The sequence below is a fragment of the Nestor notabilis genome, unplaced genomic scaffold (assembly GCF_000696875.1).
Source record: "Nestor notabilis isolate BGI_N333 unplaced genomic scaffold, ASM69687v1 scaffold4431, whole genome shotgun sequence".
Taxonomy (NCBI): Eukaryota; Metazoa; Chordata; class Aves; order Psittaciformes; family Psittacidae; genus Nestor; species Nestor notabilis.
In genome coordinates this window covers 16,769-41,510 of record NW_009914099.1, presented here as the reverse complement: position 1 = coordinate 41,510, position 24,742 = coordinate 16,769, and the positions used below count along the sequence as shown (strand labels likewise).

Sequence of the window (24,742 nt, the reverse complement as noted above, 5' to 3'; positions counted from 1 at the left end):
TTGGCCCCTCTCTATCCAAAAAAAAAGGAAGACCCAGCCATAAGCCAGAAATAAACAACCAAAATCTCCTAAAGTGCAAAAAAAAAAAGGACATCTTGGACCTGGGCAGTTCACCACTGCTGAAATCAAGTGGTGTATGACATTTGCATGGTAAATTTCAGTCTGATATCCATCCAGGAGGTTTAATCCTCTCTGGTGTTCTGTAGAAGACTGGATGAGTCTTCAGTTTCATGAACTGAAAGATGTAAGTCTTTCACTTAAATAGTCCAAATGATTTTACACCCATCAAAAGAACCAGAGGAAACTCAGTTCTGCTGCTATCTTGCAGACTCTTTGAGAGATACTTAAGGTCTTGATTGAATGTGTTTTGCCCCTTTTTGATTTAACATAGTACTATTGATCATTATTCTAGTTCTGTATTTGATTTCAGCTAAATTACTAATAGCACAACCCTCTTACCATTGGCACAATAGCATTAGGTCAGTGAAGACAGATGTCTCTAGGTTCCCAGCTGGGAATACCATCCTCAGTAACCATATTTCTAACTGCTATATAGTCCCTGGTCTGCCTATGCTCATTCCCATCTGTTTCATGGCATAATGCCAGTTTACAAGTTGATCAAGCCCTAATCATCCAGCATTGGTGAAGGCAGTGAGTAGTTTTAGATGGATGGTCTGTGTGACACAGTAAGCTACTCCATGACCTACTGAAGGTCACTTACATTCAAGGCATGCAACACTAGGCCAGGCTCTGACCCTCTAATTATTTAAATACTTCTTTGAGCTCTGCAGTCAAGAGAGCAAGGGGAGCCAGGTAATTTAAATGTCAACCGGTCCCCACTTCTGAATGGTAGAAGCATGCTAGGTGGAAAGCAGACGCTTAGGCTGGCCCTCATAGTGCCAAAAACAACTGTTTGTGGTAGTGTCCCATACAAGATCAACTTCATAAGCGTAACTGTGCATTCAAAACTGTGGGCACTGGAGGGTGGGAGAAAAGGGAAGGTCAGGGAATACGAACAGTACTCTCCAAAAAAATTTCTTTGCAAAGAAGACTCTGTTCTGGCTCAAGCAGGACAAACCTGGGTGAAAACCACTCTGCAAGATGCTTTTACATGTACTATGTGGCATAACACAGAAATTCCTGTAGATAGAAAGGTAACTTTTATGTGCTCTATAGTGGTGGGACATGAAGGATTGTGAGACATTTTCAAAGCAATTTTCAGTTTCTTATACCCTCAAAAGTTTTTGTTACAGGCATGACAGCGTGCAATGTAATTGCTTTTAGAAAAAATACTTAAGTAATAATCTTGACAATGAAAGCTAGGATAAACTCTGAAGGCTAAAAGATTGGTTTTCTCTACCTTTATCCACAACTAAATTTGATAATAAATTTCTACAGAACAAGCTGTCACTTGTATGGTAAAAACCCATACCCCACTGGGAGGCTTCTGTCATGGTTTAACCCTGACTGGCAACTCAGCCACATCATTCACTTATACTGGTGGGATAGGGGAGAGAATGTAAAGGGTAAAAGTGAGAAAAATTGTGGGTTGAGAATATAGACATTTTACTAGGTAAAGCAAAAGCCAAGCACCCAAGCAAAGGAATTTGTTCCATCTCCAGGAAAACAGGGATCCATCATGCAGAATGGTTACCTCGGGAGACAAACACCATCACTCCAAATGTCCCTCCCTTCCTTCTTCTTCCCCCCTTCCTCAGCTTTACATGCTGAATGTGATCATGATATATGTTTTGGGATATCCCTTTGGTCAGTTGGGGTCAGCTGTCCTGGCTCCTTGCACACCCCCAGCCTGATTGCTGGTGGGGTAGCATGAGGAGCAGAAAAGGTGTTGTCACTGCGTAAGCACTGCTGGGCAGTAACCAAAACATCCCTGTGTTATCAACACAGTTTCCAGTACACATTCAAAACACAGCCCCATAGCAGCTTCTGTGAAGAAAATTAACTCTACACCAGCCAAAACCAGCACAGCTTCCAACAGATTTTTCTCTCCAGCCTTGGGCAACTTTATCTTTTTCTTGTTTAGGAAAGGAAAATTAACCAGAACATAATAAAATCTTTAGTATGCCTAAAGAAATATTACTGCTTGAGAGAGAAATATAAGAAACTATGCTGGTATTAATACAAATTCCTACCATGGAATAAGACCATTACTGATCTGATCCTTTGATAAAAACGTTATATGGACATCTACATTTTAAAAATTACCCTAGCATCTTGTGTAGTTCTGCCCTGTACCTCCCACAGAATCTTAGTGTTAGTGAAACCTTACTTGAATTCTGTAAAGAAACATAAATCAGTTTCTCTGAACATGCAGAAATTTACCCTAAACAAAACTGTAAAGTAAGATGAGGATGGATCTATTTCCAGCCTGCTTTTTAAGATAGTTTTACGGATATTGGGTACAAAAGGCTTGTAACAGTCAACAGTAAGAAACCATAAAATGCAGACCCTGCACTTTACACACCACTTTCTGTAAGTTGTAGACAAAGCCAGCACTTTCATTGGCAGTTGCCCGTGCCAGGTAAGAAAGTGAAGATCTGTTAAGGATGTGTACAGAGGTGTATGTATGCCAGTGGGTGCACCCAGACCCCAGCCAGCTTGCCAATTTAGGTCTGCTCCATCTATATCTGAGCTAGGAGATTAGATCGGCTCTGTTATGACTGCTAGACTGATGGACTGATGGATGCATCCTCAGATCCATTCTTCTGGCATCTACCCAGATTCCTGCAGATGCAATTGTAACTCTTGACATACACCTAGACATCTGGTTTCGTGTTTTTAAGTTACACACCCACTCCACCCACAGTCTGAGTTTGAGCTCAAACCAGCTCTACTACTTTTGCAGTGTCAACACAGGCAAGTCCTGTAGTAAAGGTGTGTATTGTCATTTCATTTCAGTATATGGTGAATCAAGAACACATGCTGAAGACTACCTTGCCTCTCTTTGCCAGATTCATCATCAGCAATGGACTGAGGACTAAGCATGGGACATTCATGATCTCTTTGGAGGCAGTCGACCAAGCTTTGCCCACACTGTCTAGGAACATGGGGTTAAGATTAGTGGAAGGCACTATGGCACTCCTTTCTCCTGACCTCCTGCAGCTTTCAGACCCAGACACTGCCAAAGAAAACCTGACCTTCCTCTTGGCTCAGCTCCCCCAATATGGTCAGCTCTATTACCGAGGAGTTGTGCTACTGCAGTACAGTTTCACCCAGCAAGATGTGGACAACAGGGATGTTGCATACAAGCACCGAGGTGGAGATTCCCAGATTGACAGCTTTACATTTGTGGCAACAGATAGGACGAATCAAGGCTTCATCGTGGAGGGGAGGGTGCACAGCGAGCCAGTTACATTCACAATCCAGGCAAGTGTGATTACATGCTTACTTAAAAGAGATACATAGCATGGTAAGGTGGAAAACGTAGCAATTTTGATGAGAACTGGTACTTGCTGCAGTTTATGATTTAACTGAGGTATTTATCAGCTAAAATGTTTGATTTCTGTGTTCTAGCAGTAATTAACTACTTGCCACAATGCATTACTCAGGCAAAGAATTTTATAGAGTTCAAAGAAAGAGACTGTATTTATGAGAGAAAAATAAAAGACATCTTGCTTATATAAGTATAAGCAAGTGTGTACTTATATCCTTATCTTTGCTAAAACATTTTACCTAGAAATCTAAACCCTAAAGCTGAGCCCAGCTGTTGGGAGGAATGAACTTCCTCCTGTTCTGCTTACCCACTTGGTACCTGACCCACTGATTAGCATGTGAAGGACACTAGCATGACTGTTGATCTTCATGTCATAGGAATCTTGAATTACAGCCACTTTGCTTCCACAGCTAGACAGCCTGTGCTCCTTCAGGGAGTCTTTGTCTGCTCTGATTCTTCCTTCCCTTACTAGGCTATTTCTGTTCACTTTCCATTATCCTTATTTTCAAGTTCTTCCTACTGTGTCATAGGCTTAGATGCCTCTGCTGTAAATTCTTGTATGTACCTATCTGTCATGTTTCAGTATGCAAGGCAGGCCTGGTCGCACTCTATGTCAAAATTCTGTAGTTTTCAAAACACTGATAGTAAGGAAGAGGCTCCTAACTTTTCCTAATTACAAAGTCTAAAGTTATATGATGAGCAAGGAGTGCTGTACCAGCAGAAAATTATGTATAAAACCAGCAAGAACCGTTGCAGAGTGCTAGAAGATCCATCAGAAGTTGTGAAAGGTGGCACAGATTTGAGGAGATGTATTGGCCATGTCTATAATTGTGATTATCACAATCTTTAGGTTTCCAAGCTTGTTATTGTAAAATATTGCTGAGAAACCTTTGCTTAGCTATGAAGAAAATTGCATCAAAAAGGAGAAGGACTATGATGAGTATGGGAAATCAGGGTAGAGGCACACAGAATTTGTGTTGCCCTTCCCAGTGTGTGCTGTACCCCACTGCATGCATCAAGTGACTCAGAAATGTGGGCCTGGAAAACCCTCATGGGAAGTAGTATTTAAGTGGGGATCAGACTTCTGGAGCAGACTGCAAGCTGAAGTGGCTATTACTACCCTAAGCAGGCTACAGTGCTTTTAGTGAAAGTAGGACAGAGAATATCCTAATGTTGCAAAATTAATATCCATTTTTCTAACTTTGATTTAGGTGGATCATTTGGACAAAATGGCACCAAAAATTATTCATCTCCATTGCTCTTCTGATGTGGAACTGCTGAAGAATGGCAATTATGGGATCTATATTACAGCCAGGTCCCTGAAGGCATCTGACCCCAATACAGAGGATGACAAAATAATTTTTAAGATTTTACAAGGTCCTCGTTATGGCTACCTGGAAAACACAACAACAGGTGCTGTCTTCTAGAATCTCTGTATTTTGGCTCAAACATACCCTGTTCATGTTTGCTTGGTAAAGGAAATCAAAATTTCTTATCAAATTTTGGGCAAGTTTTGAATGCAGTAAGAAAGCTTTTACACTAGAACTTGAGTCTCACATTCATCACAAATGATCAGAGAGTCTGAGATGATTGTTAATAGCTGCCATTCAGAAACTAGTTTTTATTTGTGTTGAGAGAAAAAGAAGATAAATATTGAACTTGGCTGTTTGATAAATACGTCACATGGGAAGAAATTGGCTGGGGCTTGTAACAAGTTGGGATGTTGCTGTTTGGCTATAAAACCACATTTCTGTAAGTTCAAATTTTCTAAGTAAGTGCTCAACAAAAAGTTGAAAGCAGCCTATATGAGCTACGTGGTTCTTATTAGCAGGCTTTTGATTCACTTGAATGTTTCTCTTCTTTCCCAGGGGGATTTATTCAGGAAAGGTTTAGCCAGAAAGATTTGAACAGCAAAATCATACTTTATGTCATCAATCCATTGCGGGAAGTGAATGCAGACAACTTGGAGTTTCAAGTCACAGATGCTAGTGGAAACTCAGCAGTGCCCCAAAGGTAACTCTGACCAACCCTCAATGGTATGTGCTTTCCCCACAGTGAATGAACACGGGCCAGGCTTGAAGCCACGCAGGTGTGAACATAGCTGTGAATCAAACTGCCATTCTGTTGAAGAGTAGAAAGGTTTCTTCCCTCAGGGAGGTGAAATGCAAAGAGCTAGCTCCAGGTTAGACGGGGGCACAGTTCTCAAGGGCCTTTGGGGCCTCACAGGACAACATAATGGAGTTTACTCTAAGTGGCAGTTGGGCTTTTGGCAATGGGAGACACTGGGTGCTGAGGAATGGGACTGTTGGTTCATGTACATGGTCCTGCAGCTGGAGGTCACTCTTACCCTGTGCTGATGGCAGCACATTTTTCACAAGCTTGAGGTCACAATGGAGGGTTTGCTCTCAAGCTGTAAAAGCTAAGAGACCACTGAAAGAAGGTGGAGTGCACACATCCACGGCCAAAATTTATATTAGGCGTATTATCAGAATTTCCTTGTGACATATGATAATCCCCATGAATGAAAATTAGAGACTGGGATGTCATCTGAACTGCGCTTTTATGATAAAGGCCAAAGTGAGAATAGTTCTACAGCAGCGGCAATGTTCCCCTTTATTTCTGTAAATAGGGCTGGATGTTCACTGATTTATTTAATTACAAGTAACTGAGAAAAATAACAAGTGTTACGCTGCTTCTGGGCAACCTGATCTAGTTGAAGATGTCAGGTTGGACTAGATGACCTTTGAAGGTCCCTTCCTACCCAAACTATTCTATGACTCTGTGATTCTATCTTCCTGGGCTAACGTGACTTTTCACAAAGCAGGACTCATGGCGAGGGAAAAGCAGCAGAGAGCTGGCTCCAAGGGCCAGGCTCCTCTGCAGAGCACTACCCTGCTCTCTAGGTTGAGGACAGGGACAGAGCAGATCCGAGCTGGACAGCGTTTTGGCAGTTACGTGCTGTGCCAAAAGATGTCCCCATACACAAACACATAGAACACTGCCAGCCTGAGCTCTTCCCAGCTGCATTGTGCGGCTCACAGATGTACTGATATTAAAACCACCATTAAAACGCTGCCACTCCTCATGGGAAAGTGTGCCTTCTTGCATATAAATAGCAATGCATAACATAGGTTTATAAAAAGAGCAAAGAGAAAGTACTTTTTGTATAGAAAGTGGAAGTTTAAGAGAAGAAGTTATCTGTTAGCTGCACTGGATCTCAGAACAAAGATGAATTTGGCTTTTAAGGAAAAACAATAAATAATTTTAATATTGGATTTAAAAGCTTGTGAGAGGTTTCTGGTTTTGTTTTCTTTTTTTTTTTTTTTGGGTTTGTGCTTTTTTTGTTTTGGTTTGGTTTGGGGTTTTTTTTAGAATTTTTCACCTAATGGTCACTGGTGCAAAATACAAATTTGATATTATTAAAATTAGTCCCAGCTTTTGTCTGAATGCAGCTGGACTACATCTGGTACATGTACCCTCTTTAGCAAAAAATAAACCAAGTCGGCTTCTAAAAGGGTTGCCAGCAAAATCAGTATCAGAGCCTTGAAAGGTCTAGAAGCTTGTTTTAGAAAAGTTAAAAATGTTTTGCAGTAGCACAGCTCATTTTCCTTCTTTCCACTCTCCTTCATTACTTTCTGACTCTCACTGATTCTTACCACAGCTTTTAAAAAGGCAAGAACTTTATTGGTACCTTGTATAGTATGCAATCCTCTGAGGAGGATTCTAAATTCAGTCTATAAGACACCTGGACTCAGCCACTTCTATGGCTGAAGAGTGAAGTACACAGACTATTAAAGTAAGGTGAATGGGCAAAGTCCTAAAGTGTGCCCTGTATAGTAGAGGAGGAGAATTAGAGGATAGATGAAGGAAGATGGGAATAAAGGAGGATATTGCAGAGAAAATACAGGAGGATAAAACTACAGGGTTAAAGGGAAGAAACAGTGATAACTTATCTTGGCCTATTTGCTGTTACAAAGATGCTGCAGGAACCCTCTAGTTCTGAAACACTTTCTGGGGTAGACCAGGGCTTGACTGGAAGATTTATTAACAGACTCTCCCTATTTCTCATCAGCCGAATCAGACAAATATGTTGATTTGGAAACAAAGACTCAATATGTGTATTGGCTAAATCAGCAGCCAGGAGAGAAATGGCTCCTCACTGAACGTGGCAGCGGGGGGTGGGGGCAGCAGTGGAGGTGGCTTTGCTTCTCATGGGCTTTCCCTCCTCTCCCGCAGGCTGGAGCTACGGTGGTCTCAGATTGAAATGCAACAGACTGAGTATGAAGTGTGTGAGAGCGTGGGAGTGGTGTCTCTGAAAATCACCAGGGCCGGACACTCTGCAGGGTCTGCCTTTGTAGCTGTGAAGGTAAAGCTAAAAGCCAAGCTCCTAACTGGAAACTTGTTAAATTCTCCCTTGGACTTAAAAGGTACTTAAGTAATCAGCAAAGTGGCAGCACAATTCAAACCAGACTTACCAGAACATTGTCCTTGCTATACAGATGGTTGAAAAATTACTGATGACCTTTCTGAGTTTTAAGTAGAAATGCTAATTAACCAAACCTGGAATGTTTTGGAGTGGTGTTTCGGTTCTGATGACTTTCTGTGACAGAGCAGGCAGTTTCCTCTGGCACTGTGCTTAGAAGCTAGGTTTCCATGATTTGCCACAATAAAATCTAGGCTTTGGGCAACCTGGGTCCTTGGGACTTCTCATTTCCTTGCTCAGGCTGGACAAGCCCAGGAGCTATGGGATCTTCAATGCCACAGTCATGGCAGCCTTCCCCATTTCCCCCACCACTGCCATCAGCCTAGGAAGAAGCCCAAAGAACCCCCTATATATTCAGTAACAGTCTCTGTCTTATTTAAAAAAAAAAAAAAAAAAAAAAAAAAGAATTAGTCTGAAAGTTACAGGTTATAACTTTGCAAAACAGGTTTTGTGCAACTACTCTTCACAAATTTTATCTTTCCTTAAAAATGGAAATACCAGGATTTCACCAAATCCACTTGCTAGAAAAACACTAAAAGTTTCCCTCACAGTTTCTGAGCATGATAGCCTTGACTGGAAACACAGTTTTGACTTTTCTTTCACTGAAGTCAGTGGGAATCCTGTTATTGACTTCATCAAGGACCATCCTGCCCTATGCATCATGGACTCCAGTGACTCGACTCTGATTGTCATTTGGCTAAAAAGACCAGTGAAACCGATCCTAGGATTGTGAACAAGTATGGAAGCTGGTGTCCTCTGCCTGTGAAAATCCAGGTAGTCACCAGTGTCCCCAAACTTATTTATATAGGGGTTCATGACTATCCCAATGAGTCTTTGGGGCCTGCAAGTCAGCTCTGTGTGCAAAGGCTTCTTCCAAGACCTCACAAAGGGCTGAATAGGCAAACTTGGCCATGCTGCTGCTCCTCTTCTAGGACACCAGGATGTGCCTGTCCAGGAGCCAGGTATGGCTGGGTCCCCAGCCATGGTGAAGAGCAGTGTTGTTTGATGCTGTCAAGTAGCTATTTGAGAGAGGATGAGGTAAAATTTTAAGAAGAGCAGTTTTTTTATAATGAGTTTTAAACCACGAAAAAGGACAGAATGACAATTTCACGCTACAAGGTTCATTCTTTAGGCCATTATCTTTTCTTTCAGCCTGATCACATGTATGGGTTGGCATGTCTTTTATAGACTCCACAGAGAGGCACACAGTAGATTCAGCATACAGCAGAATGCAGTGGTTTGGTCACAGCATGGCATTCACTGTTTGATTTCTTCCCAGGTGAACGAAATATCTGCTGTGCTGGGACAGGACTTTACAGTAACTCCCTCTAAGCTTGTTCAGTTTGATCCAGGTATGAATCAGTGCGATGAATAATTTAATGATTAATTCAGTGATTTTAAAAGTGTAAATTCTCATTTTGAAGAGTGAAACCTACTACCTATCTGTAGCTAGAGGAGCTGAACAGGATTGAAGACACTTTTATTTACTTTCTGGAAGTGCAGTGGACTTTCTTTGTGGATTAGTATCATTATTTGAGGAGATGGTGTCCCTTTACACCAGTAAAAAATTCAAAACTGCTGAAATGATATCTCCTTATCTCCCTACAGCTAAGCTGCAGAGGACTCACCCTGAGCTGAGCTGTGAGATGCTTTAAAGATTTCAGGCATAATAGGTAAAATGCAGGATGCTGGTCAAATTTAGAAAAAACTGACTGCAACTTAAGTTATGCAAAGTATCCAAGGCTAGGAAGGTGCAAAGGAACCTGAAAATTGTCAGGCCCCATCTCTGCTTGCACTACAATCATAACAGCAGTCTGACCTTGGCTGAGTCCAGGATTTGAGTTTATAAAATGGGGTCTACACAGGCCTCCCAGGATGCTGCCTGCTGTGTCAGCAAAGGTTATCCTAAGACTGTAAGCAGTAAGATTTCAGTGACAGAAGATCACAGTGACTACAGAGGAGACAAAACACATCATCTGTGAAAGGCTGAAATAGATGGCATCTACTTGATAATAAAAATCAGTTTAAGTGCTTACCTGCATTTGAAAAGCAGATATGGGGAATATAAGTCAGTTCCAGGCAAAGTCTGGGGACTTTAGGAATTAAGCTTTTTATTTAAAAAAAAAAAAAAGGCACTGCATCCCATGGATGAATTCATATACACCCCAGCTTTCTAGTATATTCCATAGAAAAACTTGTAGCTTTAAGTTCCCAATCACAAATCTGATTACCTTGTAAATCTTCAACTACATTCCATCTTGAGAAGGCAAATTTTATGTAAAGTTATAGAGTGAGCAACTGCTGGTTATTTTTCAGAGGTGGATGAGAGGACACGCAGCAGACAGCAGTAAAAAAAAGTCTGTGTAGAAAGATGGATATCTGCCCTAATTTCCCATGGAACACATGCAAAACCTCTGAAACCAATGAGCCACTCTCTGAGACCCTTTGCCTATCATTAGTTTTTTGTTTGCTTGTTTTAAAGATGGAAGAAAAATCTGAGAGATCAGTGTTAGAAGTCCTTTGTACTGTGCTGACCCAGGATTTCAGCTCTCTTTCCTCTAGGGTACTACACAGTCAGGCTTACCAGTCTCTGGATTAAAATGGCTCAAGATTGTCACAGTGAAATTGTGACAGGATCAGACCACATTGTTCCCCTTTTCTGGCCAGCTTCTCAGTTAAGCCAGCGGAGTTCCCTCACACAGTCCTTTTTGGGTGTCTGTCTCTCTCTTTACTCAGGCTTAACTTTAGGGAAAGACCCTCCAATCTCTTATGTTCAAGGCTTCTGTTTCTTAGTACTAAATCCAAGTTTTTTGATATTTATTAATTACTTAGTAAAGCTTTAAAAACAACCCTTAGCTGTGCTATTGACTGGACTCATAGGCACATCAGACTGCAATCAATAAACTGTAGTGGAAAGGAGCAGAAAGCGGCCCTATCTAAGTATACAGGTCTGTTTTTACTGACAGCTTCTCTTAGCCAGAAGATTCATACTGGAAAGAAGCAAGGAAATAGAGGCTATGCAGTGTCATAAGGACGTAGAGATTTATTTTCACAATGTTGCACATGTACCTTTGATATTAATTTTGGATGTCGGTGCTAACTTTGTGATGCAGAAATAGTTTCCAGCATGTTTTGTTGACAGCAATGCATATGTTGAGGTCTGTTTCTTTCCTGCTGCCTCTGACCTTTCCTGAACAAATTTTTAGCCTTTTGGGTTAATAACCAGCCTAGTCCTTTATCTTGAAAGGATCTTCCCCATAATGCAAGCCTGAAGTTACCCAGTAAAGGCAAGCAACCCAGCAAAAATTATGTAACCAAGTATAAAATATGCCTAAAAGGTTGTACTTCAATCTAAGATAGCCTTTGATCCATTTGCAGGTATTTTAAATAATCTTCAATCTCTAGAATAGATTTTTCAAGATAAAAAGCACATGATTTTCTCCTGGAAATTGCAATGGAAGTCCTAAATCTATGTACTGTAGTGTCATTTTGCACATCTACAGCAATTTTTTGTTACAGTATGTGCACTTGGACTGAATTATTGTTCAGGAACAAATTCAAACTTAATGTTACTTGGGAGAACAGCAGGAGTCCAGTCAGTTGGTAAGAGCACAATAGCATACACCAGCTACTCCATTCTAGCTGCAGACATGTTAATTAATATATTTCTTTGACACCCTGATTGATTGAAATAGCACTTAAAGAGTAATTAAAATGTTTATTTCTATTAGGAATGTCAACCAAGACATGGAATATAGCAATTACCTATGACGGATTAGAGGAAGATGATGAAGTCTTTGAAGTAGTTTTGAACTCCCCTGTGAATGCTGTTCTTGGCACCCAGACAAAAGCTGTAGTGAAAATTTTGGACTCAAAAGGAGGTATTCTCTTTTGATCTTCATCATTAAGAAGGTGGGACAATCTTGGCTGAGTAGCTACTTATTTTCAACCACAAGTTGTTCCTAACACTCACCTTCAGATCAAAATGCTTAATTTCTTTTTAGAGAAAACTGGCTTGACAGTTGCAGACCCTTTATTCTTTCACACAATCATATACATCCTCTTAGAAAACACAGCATGGAGTAAGCAGTAAGTACAAAATGAGAAGGGTGCAAGGAAATAAACCACTTTTCATAATAACACGAGTTCAGTTCTCATTTATTAAAATGGGAATAATGTTTTTAGGTACATTAGAATTTTTTCCCTGTTATTCTTTAACAGTTGTTACACACCTCTGAAAAAAGATTTATTTTCCTCTCAAAACGGTCCTAACAACTAAGCCCAGCTCTTAGCAATACATTTTCTAATGCTTAACAGAGTCCACAACATTAAAGCACACAGGAGTGATCAACACTATTTAGGCTTTTATGTCTGCCTTATTATTGTGTTTTTCAGTCATCAAACGGGGTGTGCCTAAAATCACGCAAAAAAAATAAGCAACTGTAGAAAATTAAAATAACTAGGAAAGCAGCTGAGTCTTCTGAAAGCTCAAGAGTGTTTTTAACTCTGGTGCTTAGTGAAATGGTATTTTAAACACTTGTCTTGCAATGAATTAGGCATCAGTTTGCAAAAAATCCTTTTAAAATTTTGGGCCTGTTTTCTTTTAACTTTCATAATATAAATCAGGAGTTAATTGACATAACTGGTTTGTAGGAACAATAGTGTTCTGGATTTCTGAAAAGAAAATTGTCTGGGCATGACAGAAGTACTACTGACAAACATACCTGCCTATCCATGATCAAAACCCCAGTACTCCAAACCCCAACCTATGCACGAAAACAGGTAATTTCAGCAGATGCTTGACTGAAATTCTGATCTGTAGATAGACAAACACATTATGTACAAAAACACATATACAGGTAGTAGTTGCAGTCATAGTCATAGCAATCCCCACCAATGAGGATGACTGAATGAACAGCAAATTAAGTACACCAAGTGAAAGAATCATCCAACTTTTAATGACAAGCTATTTATATGCCCTTGTCAATGTGACCAGTTATCTGCTCATGCAGTTAGAACTGACCATCTGCCATTTTTTATGCTTTCAGGTCAGTGCAGCTATTCCCATTCTTCTGGCCAAAGCAAGCATGACTACTGGGGAAAAGGCACACTGTTTCCAGTTTCCTCAGGCTCCTCATCATCTCCCAGGCCTGGCAATGCTCCCTTGGAAAGGATCCCATCGCCTCCTTCCAAAGGGATGAGAGAGAATGGGGGGGACCCACAGCAGGAACACAGCTTGGTGAATCAGACAAAGACCAGGCTGAGAGTGACTGGAAATGGCAGAATAGTAAGACATTTCTGCAGCGCAGTGATGGACTGATTTGTAAATTTATTGGGATGTGACGTCTTCATTTAGTGTTTTTTGTAGTGATCCTGACCATATAATAATCATAAGCTACCTGAGTTTTGTCTGAGTCAGAAGTGAGAGCTATTTATAAATACTGTGAGATAAAATAAAACAAAACAAAACAAAACAAAACAAAACAAAATAAAATAAAATAAAAATCCTAATTTTGATGATCCATGTATGCAAGAGAAGAAGTAAAACAGAGTTTGGGGAGGAAACATGCATCAAGCAACTTCAGCAATTACACAGATTCTAATCTTGTCTGAATTATGGGCCAGCTAGAAGAAAGAAGTCACTAGAGTCAGGCAAATGTGTAAAAGCTATGCATCTGGTCCTGAAGAATTAGAGCTGAATATACTGCTAGCTTAAACAGGGAACTGTTACTTAAAGCTTGCCCATTGATTTTCCTGCTTAAACTATATTGGTTTAGCTAGCTGGTTTAGTAACATTCCACTCCTGTGATCCTAAAGTTTAATGAAATCTTTATAAACACACTTGTAATACTTGATTCTTAACGGCTGTTTTCAGAGTTGATTAGTTTCTATTCTGAAAGAACTAAAACCAAGATATGTTCTGAATGATTTGTGACCTAGATCTTGTACTAAATCTTTCAATGAAGTCTTTCTGTTTCTATAATGCATAAATATGCCCATCTCATTCTGCTATTCTACCTTCTTCAGGTTCATCCTTCATCTGTATTTAGAAATGGAACTGATGTGATTTTCAAAGTAAGAGTATTAGTATTTCTCAGACATTTCTATGATTTCTTTCTGATTCTGTTCTTTCCAGGTTTTATCACTCTCTATAGTTTCTTTTTTTTCTTTTTTTTGGTCTCACTTTTCCTTGATTTGCAACAATTTCTATCATAATTATCTTTTTTATTTATTTATTTGTTTGTTTTAGAGTTGCTTGTATGTGCTAACCCTGCCTTTTCCCTCTCCTGTTCTCTTTGTGTGTGAAATACTGTAAAACAAAGTATCACGGGATGGTATCACTCAAAATAGAGGATGACACCTCATCAGCTAAAGCAAACAAGAAAGCTCAAGTGTCAGTAATTAACCAAGCAGAGCCACAGATAAATGTCGTCTCCTCTAGGAGCACAGAAATCCCACAAGCTGATAAGGCAGAATTGGCATCTGGACCAAGCTCAAGACATCAGGTATGAAACCTTTTGTTTCATAGGCATTTTCACCATCTGTTTTCGGACATGCTGTTTTCCAAAATGATTTAACACTTCTCAGATCTGCAGCCTAACCTTTCTCACTCCAAAGCTGAGTCTAACCAATACACAGATAAGTTAACAACTCCAAAGCTGAGTCTAACCAATACACAATAAATTAACAACTCCAAAGCTGAGTCTAACCAATACACAATAAATTAACAACTTGGCATAAAGTTTTAACATAACATGTATTTAATTTGTTTTGAGTAGCTTCTTTTGTGTAATTGTTTCCTTCAATAGTTCAAATGACATTTCTCTTTCCAGGACTTCTACTCTTTTCCAAAGGCCTGTACACAAGATTTAAAGGGGCTCTTACATTATGAAGAAAGCACTCAGAAGTTATTTCAGTGTGATGGGATAATGTGGAAATTCTGGAATTCCCGAAGCAAGGTAAAAATGTCACCATAACTATGCATCTAGATGGAGCCTACAATGAGTGAGACTCTTAAGCAAAGGACCAAAATGTAACAACTATTGACTTGTACATGGAATAAAAGAATAGCCCAGAGCCAGATTTGCTGTCTCCAGAAAAAAAGATTCCCAGAAACCTGGTAAGGGTTTGATTGCCTTTCCTCTCTGTCATCTATAGGTGACCCTGGACAAGCCATATGAGCACTTATGTCTTGATGCTTGTGGAGATGTAAGCATGAGACAGTCATTAAATGAAGTGTGTGATAGAGCGAGTGAGTTAGTAAAATTAGCTCACTTAGTTATCCTTTCCACGTCCATTCCACAACACAAGATGTCATGCTACATTTGGTTGTGCTGCATTTGGTTGCACTACATTGCCTACACAGACTGCAGGAGACAGAAAATGGTGTCCAAACTAATTTGGACTCTTAAAAGGGTTTTTGGAACTGAAATGTCATGTCACCTTTAAAGCTACTCACTATAATAAGCTCCATTGGCAGGCATTTATTTCTTTACGTCTTTCAAGCAGTGCTGTAGCACTATTGATACATATCAAAGTTCATGTTTAATTTAGTGCTGGGGAGGCCACAAGCAGCACATCTGTCCTTCAGTCTGATTATTAGTGCACAGACCTAGATTGCTGTAAACAGGAGTCTGTTTTGCCTTTTCATCTTTTATTTCAGGAGATGAGCATGAAGGAATGTCCCTCTGGATGGAGCCATTATGAGGGCAGCTGCTACTTGCTGGTAGTGAATCGTAAGATCACCTGGAACACTGCTGCTCGGACTTGCAGAGAACAGTAAGAGACTTGCCCAACTGAATGTGTTTGCTGTGCCCTAAGCCTAATGCTGTTCTTGAGCCTTAGTTTATTCAAATAAACCTCACTTTAGTTGTGCTGCACAGCTCCCCAGAGAGAAGAACAAGCCCTGGGATTCAGGCCCACTGGAGAATAGAAACACAATTATTAGTCTCAAAATGCTTCAGGTGGTGATGCTACCTTATCGATAACATGAATTCCTGAAGCTGTCCATTTGCAGTGAGGATGCTTTCCTAACAGAAGAGTTAGTCTGGGAGAACAGAAATAGAACAAAGTAGTCTTTTGGCCTCTCTGACCCACCAATTTCTTGGGTCTACCTTCATTTTATTTAGAAACAGTTGAATGTTGCCAGCTCCTGTGTGCCTCACCGTATTCTTCTGAAGATGCAGTTCTTCAGATTCTGTAACTACTTGAAAACTTTAACATTCAATTATAACACTATATTTCTGAATGCTAGAAATGCTAGTCATGGTAACATGGAGCTTGCCCTAGGATTGTGCATATTCTGTATGTTGTGTTGGACTGTGAGCACCAGGTTGAAGATGAAGCTGAATAATAGGTGGGGCTTTAACAGACCTCTCAATTACTCCATGAAATGAAAAATGAAAGAGGGAAGAATTGGAGATGAAGGAAACAGAATGTATTCTGTAAGTGGTTGAAGGACATGCAGGAAACATGAAACATGGACCAGCATGCATAAGAAACCTTGATTCATTCCACTCTGTTATGCCAGATTATTTTGTCTTGGTAACACACAGAAGGGAAGTCTTGGTTCTCATACCTCCCAACTGATGGAGGCTATTCTTTACTAAGATAAAATGCTACCTGCTTTTTGAATTCACCACAAATTTCACACTGTTAAATGATTTACTTCAAATTTTGGCTCGTGAAATCTTTTCGTGTCACGTGCCTTTATTTTGTTACTTACCCAAGCAAATCTGTACGCTATGAATGTTGTAATGTTTTTTTTTTTTTTTCCTGGAGACTTCAACATTCAATTGATCCCTTGGGAACATATGTTGCTCTGCTGAGAGGTGTTTCCCTTTTCCTAAAAGAGTGTGCTCCTGGTGACTCATAATATTTATAGGCAGTTTTTTGTGCAATGTAAACCGCGTAACAGTAAAGCTATGACAGTGTTAAACACCTACACAAAAAGTCAAGGCATATCACTGAATCCATAAGCAAATAAATCCTAGGGCAGTGATGGTTCAATTAATGTCAGACTACCACAAAATAAGGAAGCTTTATCCTGGTAAATGGAGTAATCCTGGCCTTCATCTGGAACCGATTTACAAAAGTACAACCCCAGGCACACACTGAAAAGTGATACAAGAAGATAACTCCATACATTTTATTTTGTGTTTTTTGCCCACCTCCTCCCCAGCAGTCACCACCACCATCAATTGTGGTACTTCTGTTATTAATACTTTTACTGTTGACATTTAAATAGCTGATATTTCCAACAGAGAACTAAAATCAGCATAGATATCAATCCTCAGGTTTTTAATAGATAAAACAAACATTAGACATTAAATGAAAATATTAGAACTGTCTTTCAGTAAATCATTCCATTTCACTGAAAAATAGGAGTAATTTTTATTAGTGCTATTTTCAACTTCTTTTCAATTTTCTTGCTAGACTTTTTCTATTATACAGAATGGGAAAAAAACACAAGCATTGTTAAAGTTGTTTCAGTAAGTCTCAATCTAACCACTTTCCTAACATCTTAGAGAAAACACTGTTATAATGAGATGATAGATTTGAGACCAAACTATACAGAAGAGATGTGGGCAGACTGAAGAGGGTCCAGAGAAGGCCCACAAAGATGATCACAGGAGTGGGAAGCCTGGCATATGAGGAAATGTTGAGACAACTGGGTTTGTTCAGCTTAGAAAAAAAAAGGCTCCAGGAGACCTTATCACCATGTTCCAGTATCTAAAGGGTGGCTGCAAAGAAGACAAAGATTCCCTTTTTAAAAGTAGTCGCGTGGAAAAGATGAGGAGTAATGGGTGCAAGTTACTCCTGGGAAGATTCTGGTTGGACACAAGAGGAAACATTTTCACAATGAGAACAACCAGCCATTGGAGTAATCTCCCCAGGGGAGTGGCGAATTCCCCAGCACTAGGCACTTCTAAGATTTGGCTGTGCAGGGTGCTGGGCCATCTTGTCTAGACCATGCTTTTGCCAAGAAAAGTTGGAGCAGATGATTCTTGAGGTCCCTTCCAACCTGGTATTCTATGATTCTATTCCATAAAAGCAATGATATCAATTTATCTCAGCAGCAGTTGTCTGGACATAACTATACATAGATGGGCATATGGAAACCTATTTGGACTTCTGATGAGCTTTGGCATACATTGCATTCATTTGTTGCAGGTGGCATACCAACCTTTTCTTCAGTTTCCATAGGCAGGGATAGAAGCAGATACAAAAATGTACTTGTCTTGATGCAAGTTGCTGTATGTCACAGTGATAATGTGGGTGGAAAATATCGCATCTAACTGCTGTGAAAACCTTGCACGATTTCTAACCCTTCTCCAACACATCAGAGAGAAAGGTAGTTTAAGGACTCATTTCTCTAGCTTTGTTTGTATGCATGAATTGGCCCTTGGCAACATGTAGAGAAGCATCTGGGGGATATTATGGCTGAGTGATCCCACAGTGGCCTGATTTGCAGCAATTTTGTGACTTATGTTACAGTTCTTGTTTTTCCCACAGGAACATGTCCTCCCTGAGGGTCAGCACAGCAGGGCGCACTCTCATGTGAGATGGTTTCACTGCTGCCATGGAAGGGACTCTCCACTGGATGGACAGAGCCCACAGTTCTGTCTTTCGCTTTGTTAGTCAGGTTATACCTTCATCTTCTTGAAGCTGAACATTGAATTAGATCTTAAATATGGTCAGATTTTAGATCCTTTACAGCCAGCTTAATAAGGCTGGCTTATTTTGTTTGGTGTTTATATATTAGCAGCATGTGGCTTTGGTCCTTGGGAACCACAGGCAGAACCACATCTAAAGTAATAGGTTAGATCCTTCATGACAGATCAGTGTTGACCAGTGCAAAGCAGGTTGGATCATACTGCCCTCCCGTCCTAATGCTGTGCTAGTTTTGTAAGTGACTGGTTTAACTTGTGTTATTGCTAGTGATTCTGGCACAGGGATTTGGGTTCCTAGAGTCATTTAAAGGCCCAGTGTATCTTGTCTGATTTTCAGCTGCCACTCCAGAAGTACCGGGTTCCTGTAAGCTCTGTATCATGTCTGACAGACTCACCTGAATGCCATGAAGTGTTGTAAGCAACATTAGACACCTACTGCAAGGTACCAGGATTACTCCCTAGGTGATCAAACAATGGCCTGGGATAAGCAGAGCCTCCCAGTCACTCCCCCCTGCCTTCACCATCAGTACAGGACATGGATTTACTACAGCAGGTCAAATTAAATGCCCTTCTGTGCTGCAGAGATCTTCATATCTAGTCAAGTGTGCTTTTGCTGAAGTTAAATTTGTTAGAATGGTACAAAGCTTCTTTAATATTATTATTGGATAATAATATCCAATTAATATTGTCCTTGGATAACTTGATGTAATATCAGCAAAGCCGTTGTGCTAAGTGTTTTGCATATACTTCAAGGTCAATGTCTTCCCAAAGTATTTCTTAATTTGGGCAACTGCTTTAAGATGATGGATGCTAAATGTTGGTAGCAAACATTTCAAAGCACACAGGAATAATTTCAAATGGACTAATTTAGCACAGAAATTGGTGATGTGTGTGGTTTAATGTGTTTGTTTTTTTTCAAGATGGCATTATGACCCCTTCTCTAGAGTAATTTAAATTAGGAAGTGTTAGATTAACGTAACTCCATAATTAACATTATCTTGTCATTTCCTTTGTCTGGCACTCTGCCTAGAGGTACAGTTAGTAATATTATCCTAAGTGGTATGTTTTCCCTACAATACACCAAAACCCTTGACTAAGTGTAACAATTGGAGTGGTTGTTCTCTCTTCAGTCGTGTGTGTTCTTCAGGCTGCATTTAGGAAGCACTCCTATGGAGAAAAGATTAGATAATGTTATAATTATTGCAGTGCTTTCCTTTCACAGTGCTGAAGTCTCTCCCTGGTTCTTGGCTTGAAGTAAAAGTATGAGACTGTTATTGCTCAGACCACCCCTGTATGTCATAAATAATACAGCAGTTACTGATACACACTGATGCTTTTTGGTTTTACATTTTCTAAAACAATTGAAACCACAGGAAGTAAGCTATGCTTATTTAAAGTAAATGACTTAGTTCCAGGGCTTTGATTGTCCTTAAGTAGAAGCCAAATAAATGCCCTATTTTTGTTCTCACTCATCTAGTAGTGACACCACAGAGACTGCTTTCCAAACCTCTTCTCAGCCCCAAGTTTGGTCAGTGGCCAAACATAGTCACTGAGGGGGAATGTCATCCTGCCATTGACTCAATTATTCTGAGAAGTCACCCCGAATTAACTGAGCCTGCTTTCCTGCATAAAGCTTTACCATGAGCTTTTTAGTCTCCCAGCATAGTCAAAACCTCTGCTGGGAGCTTCCCTGGGTGAAGTTCTGGGAGCTTGTTACCGTAAGTGGGTGCACAATCCTGACCCCTACCAGACAGCTGCTAACCATTTTGTGCTGGGACAGGCTGTAAAATCATGATCAGTGTCTCCGAGGCCATCTGCCACACCTCTACCTGAGGAGAGTGTACAAAGATGACAGCGAGATCCTTTACACTTTGTTCTCTGCAGGTCCTGAGCTTAGGGGGACCGGGATGGTATACACATTACCGTGCAGCGCTTGGTCTAGGGCAGCTGTGATTACACAGGCTGTGAGGGCAAACCCTCAGATGTCCCGCACACCTTGGCAGACTTCCTCTGCAAAGCAGAGCACAGGGGAATCCTCTGCTGCTTGGTTGGCTCCATGGATAATGGAGGAGGCCTTTGCAGCAGGAGCATTCCATCAGCATTACAGAGAATTTGTAATTTGGTTCATACTGTGTCCCTGTGTGCCCAGTGTAAGGAATGGTCCAGATTTTGTGCGGTAGGGACTGTGCAGAATATTGTGGGCTACTAATTTGAGTTCCTTTTGATGTAAAATTTGCCTGCTTCCCTATCTCATGCGGTGCTGTATGGTACCAATGGGAGCAGTACTGCTAGAAATGATACGAGGCAGAAAACAGGAATGGAGCTTCAGCTATGGGTCTCTAACTGGGCAGCAGGCTTTGTGGTGGGCTTGCACCCCAAGGTATGATCATGGTTTCCATAGTAGATTCAAGTTTGTCATGCCACTCTTGAGGTCTCCTTGTTGCACCACCTCTTATAGAAGACAGCCTTTGCCTCCTTTGGAGAAATACTGATTTGTCTTTGTTATCTGCCAACAGCCATGAAATTAGCAAAATTCGTACAATGCTGTTGACTTATTCTGCTGTTAGAAAAGTTTTTTGCTCTCTTAAAACACGTTTTGATGAGCAGTGTTGTTTGCTCGGGCCCTATCAAGCATCACCTAGGATGTTCTGGGAAGCTGAAGGAGATGGCATTACTGTTAGACTGAGTGGCAGTCAGAAATAAAGGACAAGAAAAATGACAGAGGCTGAGCGTTGGAGGAAAGGTAACAGCAGGTGGGGTGTGACAGGTAAAAGGTGACATTACATCAAGGCAGGCAATAAGAAAGTGGAGCCACTGATGGTTGACCGTTCCTGGCAAACGTGAAGGATGCAATTTGTTTCTTAATGCTTCAGGATTTAGCTTGATCTCTAAATGGCTTAAGAGCAGCCTACCAGGGCATGCATGCTTGGTACTAGGTGGAAACTTCACAGTGGCAAGGGTTTGCAAGTCCTCCTTTGGGGCTGGCATACTTTAATTATGAACACAGGGCAGAGCTTATGAACTGTTTCATTCTGAAATAGTCTGGATAAAACACAGTGGTGCTCCGAGCTGAACTGAATGTGTAGTCATTGCCGACAACATTACTCCTCAGAACCACACTATCACTCTAAGTCAGACCCCTAAATTACATGCATTTAGTTTGGTTTTGAAACATTACCAAGATTTTAACTGTTACTCAAAGCTTTAATTTTGTCAGAATGCAATTTTATATAGTCTGCTCTACTACCAAATGGATGAAGCTGTATCTTTCAGTGGCTTGGGTTTCAGTGTGAGCAGATGATTATTTTAAATAAAAGAACGTATGAATGATTGTGTCACTGGTTTAGAACATAGTTTGTGAGCATGAGGTACATATTCCCTGTATACACTTCTTTGAATTGCCTGGGTGATTTAACTTTTCTGTTAGAAAATCAGACCAGAACTTAAGTTCCTCTCCAAGAAATCCAGAATTTTTAGCCTTTATCTTCATGTAATTATTCTTTCATGCCAGTAAGTGGTGGTTTTCCTGTAAAATGCTATTCATATGCTTTATTCGAGAATCAGTATCCCTTGTTGTTCAGTGGATGGGAGCTGTCTGTCACTGTGGAATGATAATTACTCTATGCTCTCTCCTTGAACCTAGATACCTTGGGAGTCTAGCAAGCGTGGCTAATGAACAAAACATGCAGTGGCTGTGGGACTTCAGTGGGAGGAAGCCCTTTTGGATAGGCAAGTACCTCAGCTGGCTGTCCCTTCTGAGGATTACAGCTCCTCTGCACCCTGGAAAGCAGAAACTGCTGCGGCAGTTACAGCCCAGTTTTCAGATGCTGTATTTTTCTCCACTTTCTGCTGCTTTTCCTATTTCAGAGCAAGGCATAAGCTGAAAGCCATAATTTACCTGACTAACTTTATAAGTCTTTATAAAAAAGAAGAGTTTATCATGCTGCCTTTTGATGGATTGTTTTTGCCTTGAAACTTTTCCCATTTTAATATTAGCTGATAAAATAACTTCTGATGGAGCTCCTACTTTTTGTTTATCTAACCTTTTGTTTGACTGTTCCTTTATCTCTTTTTCTTTTTTTAACATCAATTATTTATGTTACTGCTAATTTAATGGTGTCATCCTGTATCAGAAATCTTGTTAGATGATCAGCTAGAGAAGACTTAATCACATCACTTTAGATTTAGCTATTTCTTATTGTGCACCTTTCATTTAATGAGAAATGGAAAGCACTCAGATGAGCCTTCTCTGTACCTCCTGATCCTCTTCTGTGAATGACTGCCTCAGCTCATGGACTAGTGCTATTGCTTTCTTCCAATCCTTGTTTCTGCTACACTGACCACATTTTAGACTCTTTTTCTCCAATTGTGAACTAAAGTTTTCAGCTCTTAGTAATTTTATGACATGGATTTACTAGCTATAATAAACTAACTTTTAAAACTAGTTTGGGATCAAGTTTAATGGTATCATGATTCTGTTAACCTGTGAGAAATAAACTCCTGTGATAAGAACAAAGACCACAAGACCATTGTGTCAATTTTCTGATCTTGGTCTCTTCTAGCTAAGAAGACAGGTCACATCTGAAAATACGCCACCCATGTTGGTCTTGGTAACTCAGAAGCTAAGTGAAAAGACATGTTTTAGGTTGCATTAACTAACACAACCTAATTGTACAACTGTTAGTTTCAACAATGCAAACAAGGTCTACAAAGATCTGCAGGATTTTATTTTCAGAAGGAATCTTGAAGGCATCTGAGGCTGCCCAGACTTGAATACAATATTCTGCTTGGCATCTTAAGCACCAAAAAAATCTTGGGAAGGAATAGACATGCAATAAATGGAAAAAAAGATAGGCAATAATGCAGAAAAGTGTGTTTTCACTTATTCAGATGACACTAATTGTGATTTAGATGGCCTTTTGAAATATTAAACTGTATTTTGCTGGTATTCTTCCAGATGTTTTGTTTTGTTTTGTTTTTTTGTTTTTTTTTTTTTTATTTCTCTGCACAATACTGTATGCATTTTTTAACAAAGGGATAGAACAACATGCTTCTGTTGGCATCAGCTCCAGAGATGATAACATTACTGATTTGTTCTTACCAATTTCACACAGGCTTGAATGACCAAGCCAATCCTGGACATTGGGAGTGGAACGGAGGGGAACCTGTAACCTACACAAACTGGAGAAGAGGCTCCTACCACTCTCCAAAGAAAGGAAGAAATTGTGTATTGGTGCAGAAGCGAGGAAAATGGCAAGCAACTGACTGCAGGAAGGTCAAACAGAACAGCTATGTATGTTCAAGAAAGCTATAAAGAACAGAGGATCCTTGTGAAAGTGTGCAGACATTCATGTTGTTTAAATTTTATTTATCTTCAGAAATGTGAGGGTGTGCAGTCAGAAAACTGTCCTAATTATCAGCAGGGTTCATTTTATATGCTACCAGTGGTGCAGGTGCATTGAACTCTAACCCAAGGAATAAGGCTTTCATTTTTTTTTGTATTTTACTTTTTTTTAGAGAAGAAAGTAGCACACTGGTTGATTTGCTTTGTTCTTAAGATTGTGAATTGTCTGTTTCTTTAATTAATCTGCAGAAAATAATGCAGTTTTACTCAAATGCAGTTTACTCTCCAAATGAGGAAGACTGCTTTTATCAAGAGAGCAGATTCTGCTGGATAAAAACAGGCCCTTTTGGGTGACGAGAGGAGGGACGTTATGTCAGGAGACTGGGGCTTCTTGGCGGATGCCCTAGTACAATGTCTCACAAAAATAGATACACCAGGATTTAGTGACAGAGTACCAACAGGAGGCAAATCTTGTATTTTTTTTCTGCCTCCCAAGTTCAGCTATAGATCATAATGGATCTGCTCACACACAGCTGTGCATTTTTTCACATTCCTAATGAAAGTTGTTCAACATTTTCTGGACTTGAAGGATGAAGCTATAATTTTTAGTGTAATTAAATAATGGGACCTCTGTAAATCTAATGCTATAACCAAGGATTATTTACACAAAAAAATTAATACTGAAGCTTAATCCCAGGATATTATCTTCAGCGATACATGAACATCAATAGGATTTATATGAGTGTATAAACCAATGTAATCATGAGATATATTTGTACTACAGCATC

The 24,742-nt window shown here is 40.0% G+C and overlaps 1 protein-coding gene across 1 annotated transcript in view; it reads left to right on the top strand.

Annotated features, from left to right (window-relative positions):
- FREM1 (FRAS1 related extracellular matrix 1) overlaps positions 1-23,924 on the top strand; it is a 57,579-nt gene extending 33,655 nt beyond the window's left edge. Inside the window, exons 24-36 of the mRNA XM_010023481.1 lie at positions 2,973-3,387; positions 4,666-4,867; positions 5,323-5,467; positions 7,691-7,820; positions 9,217-9,289; positions 11,669-11,818; positions 12,986-13,224; positions 13,965-14,012; positions 14,261-14,443; positions 14,771-14,896; positions 15,601-15,716; positions 22,254-22,339; positions 23,725-23,924. Of these exons, the coding sequence (XP_010021783.1) occupies positions 2,973-3,387; positions 4,666-4,867; positions 5,323-5,467; positions 7,691-7,820; positions 9,217-9,289; positions 11,669-11,818; positions 12,986-13,224; positions 13,965-14,012; positions 14,261-14,443; positions 14,771-14,896; positions 15,601-15,716; positions 22,254-22,339; positions 23,725-23,924 (2,113 nt within the window). The remainder of the gene's footprint in view (positions 1-2,972; positions 3,388-4,665; positions 4,868-5,322; positions 5,468-7,690; positions 7,821-9,216; positions 9,290-11,668; positions 11,819-12,985; positions 13,225-13,964; positions 14,013-14,260; positions 14,444-14,770; positions 14,897-15,600; positions 15,717-22,253; positions 22,340-23,724) is intronic.
- The last annotated feature ends 818 nt before the right edge of the window (positions 23,925-24,742 follow it).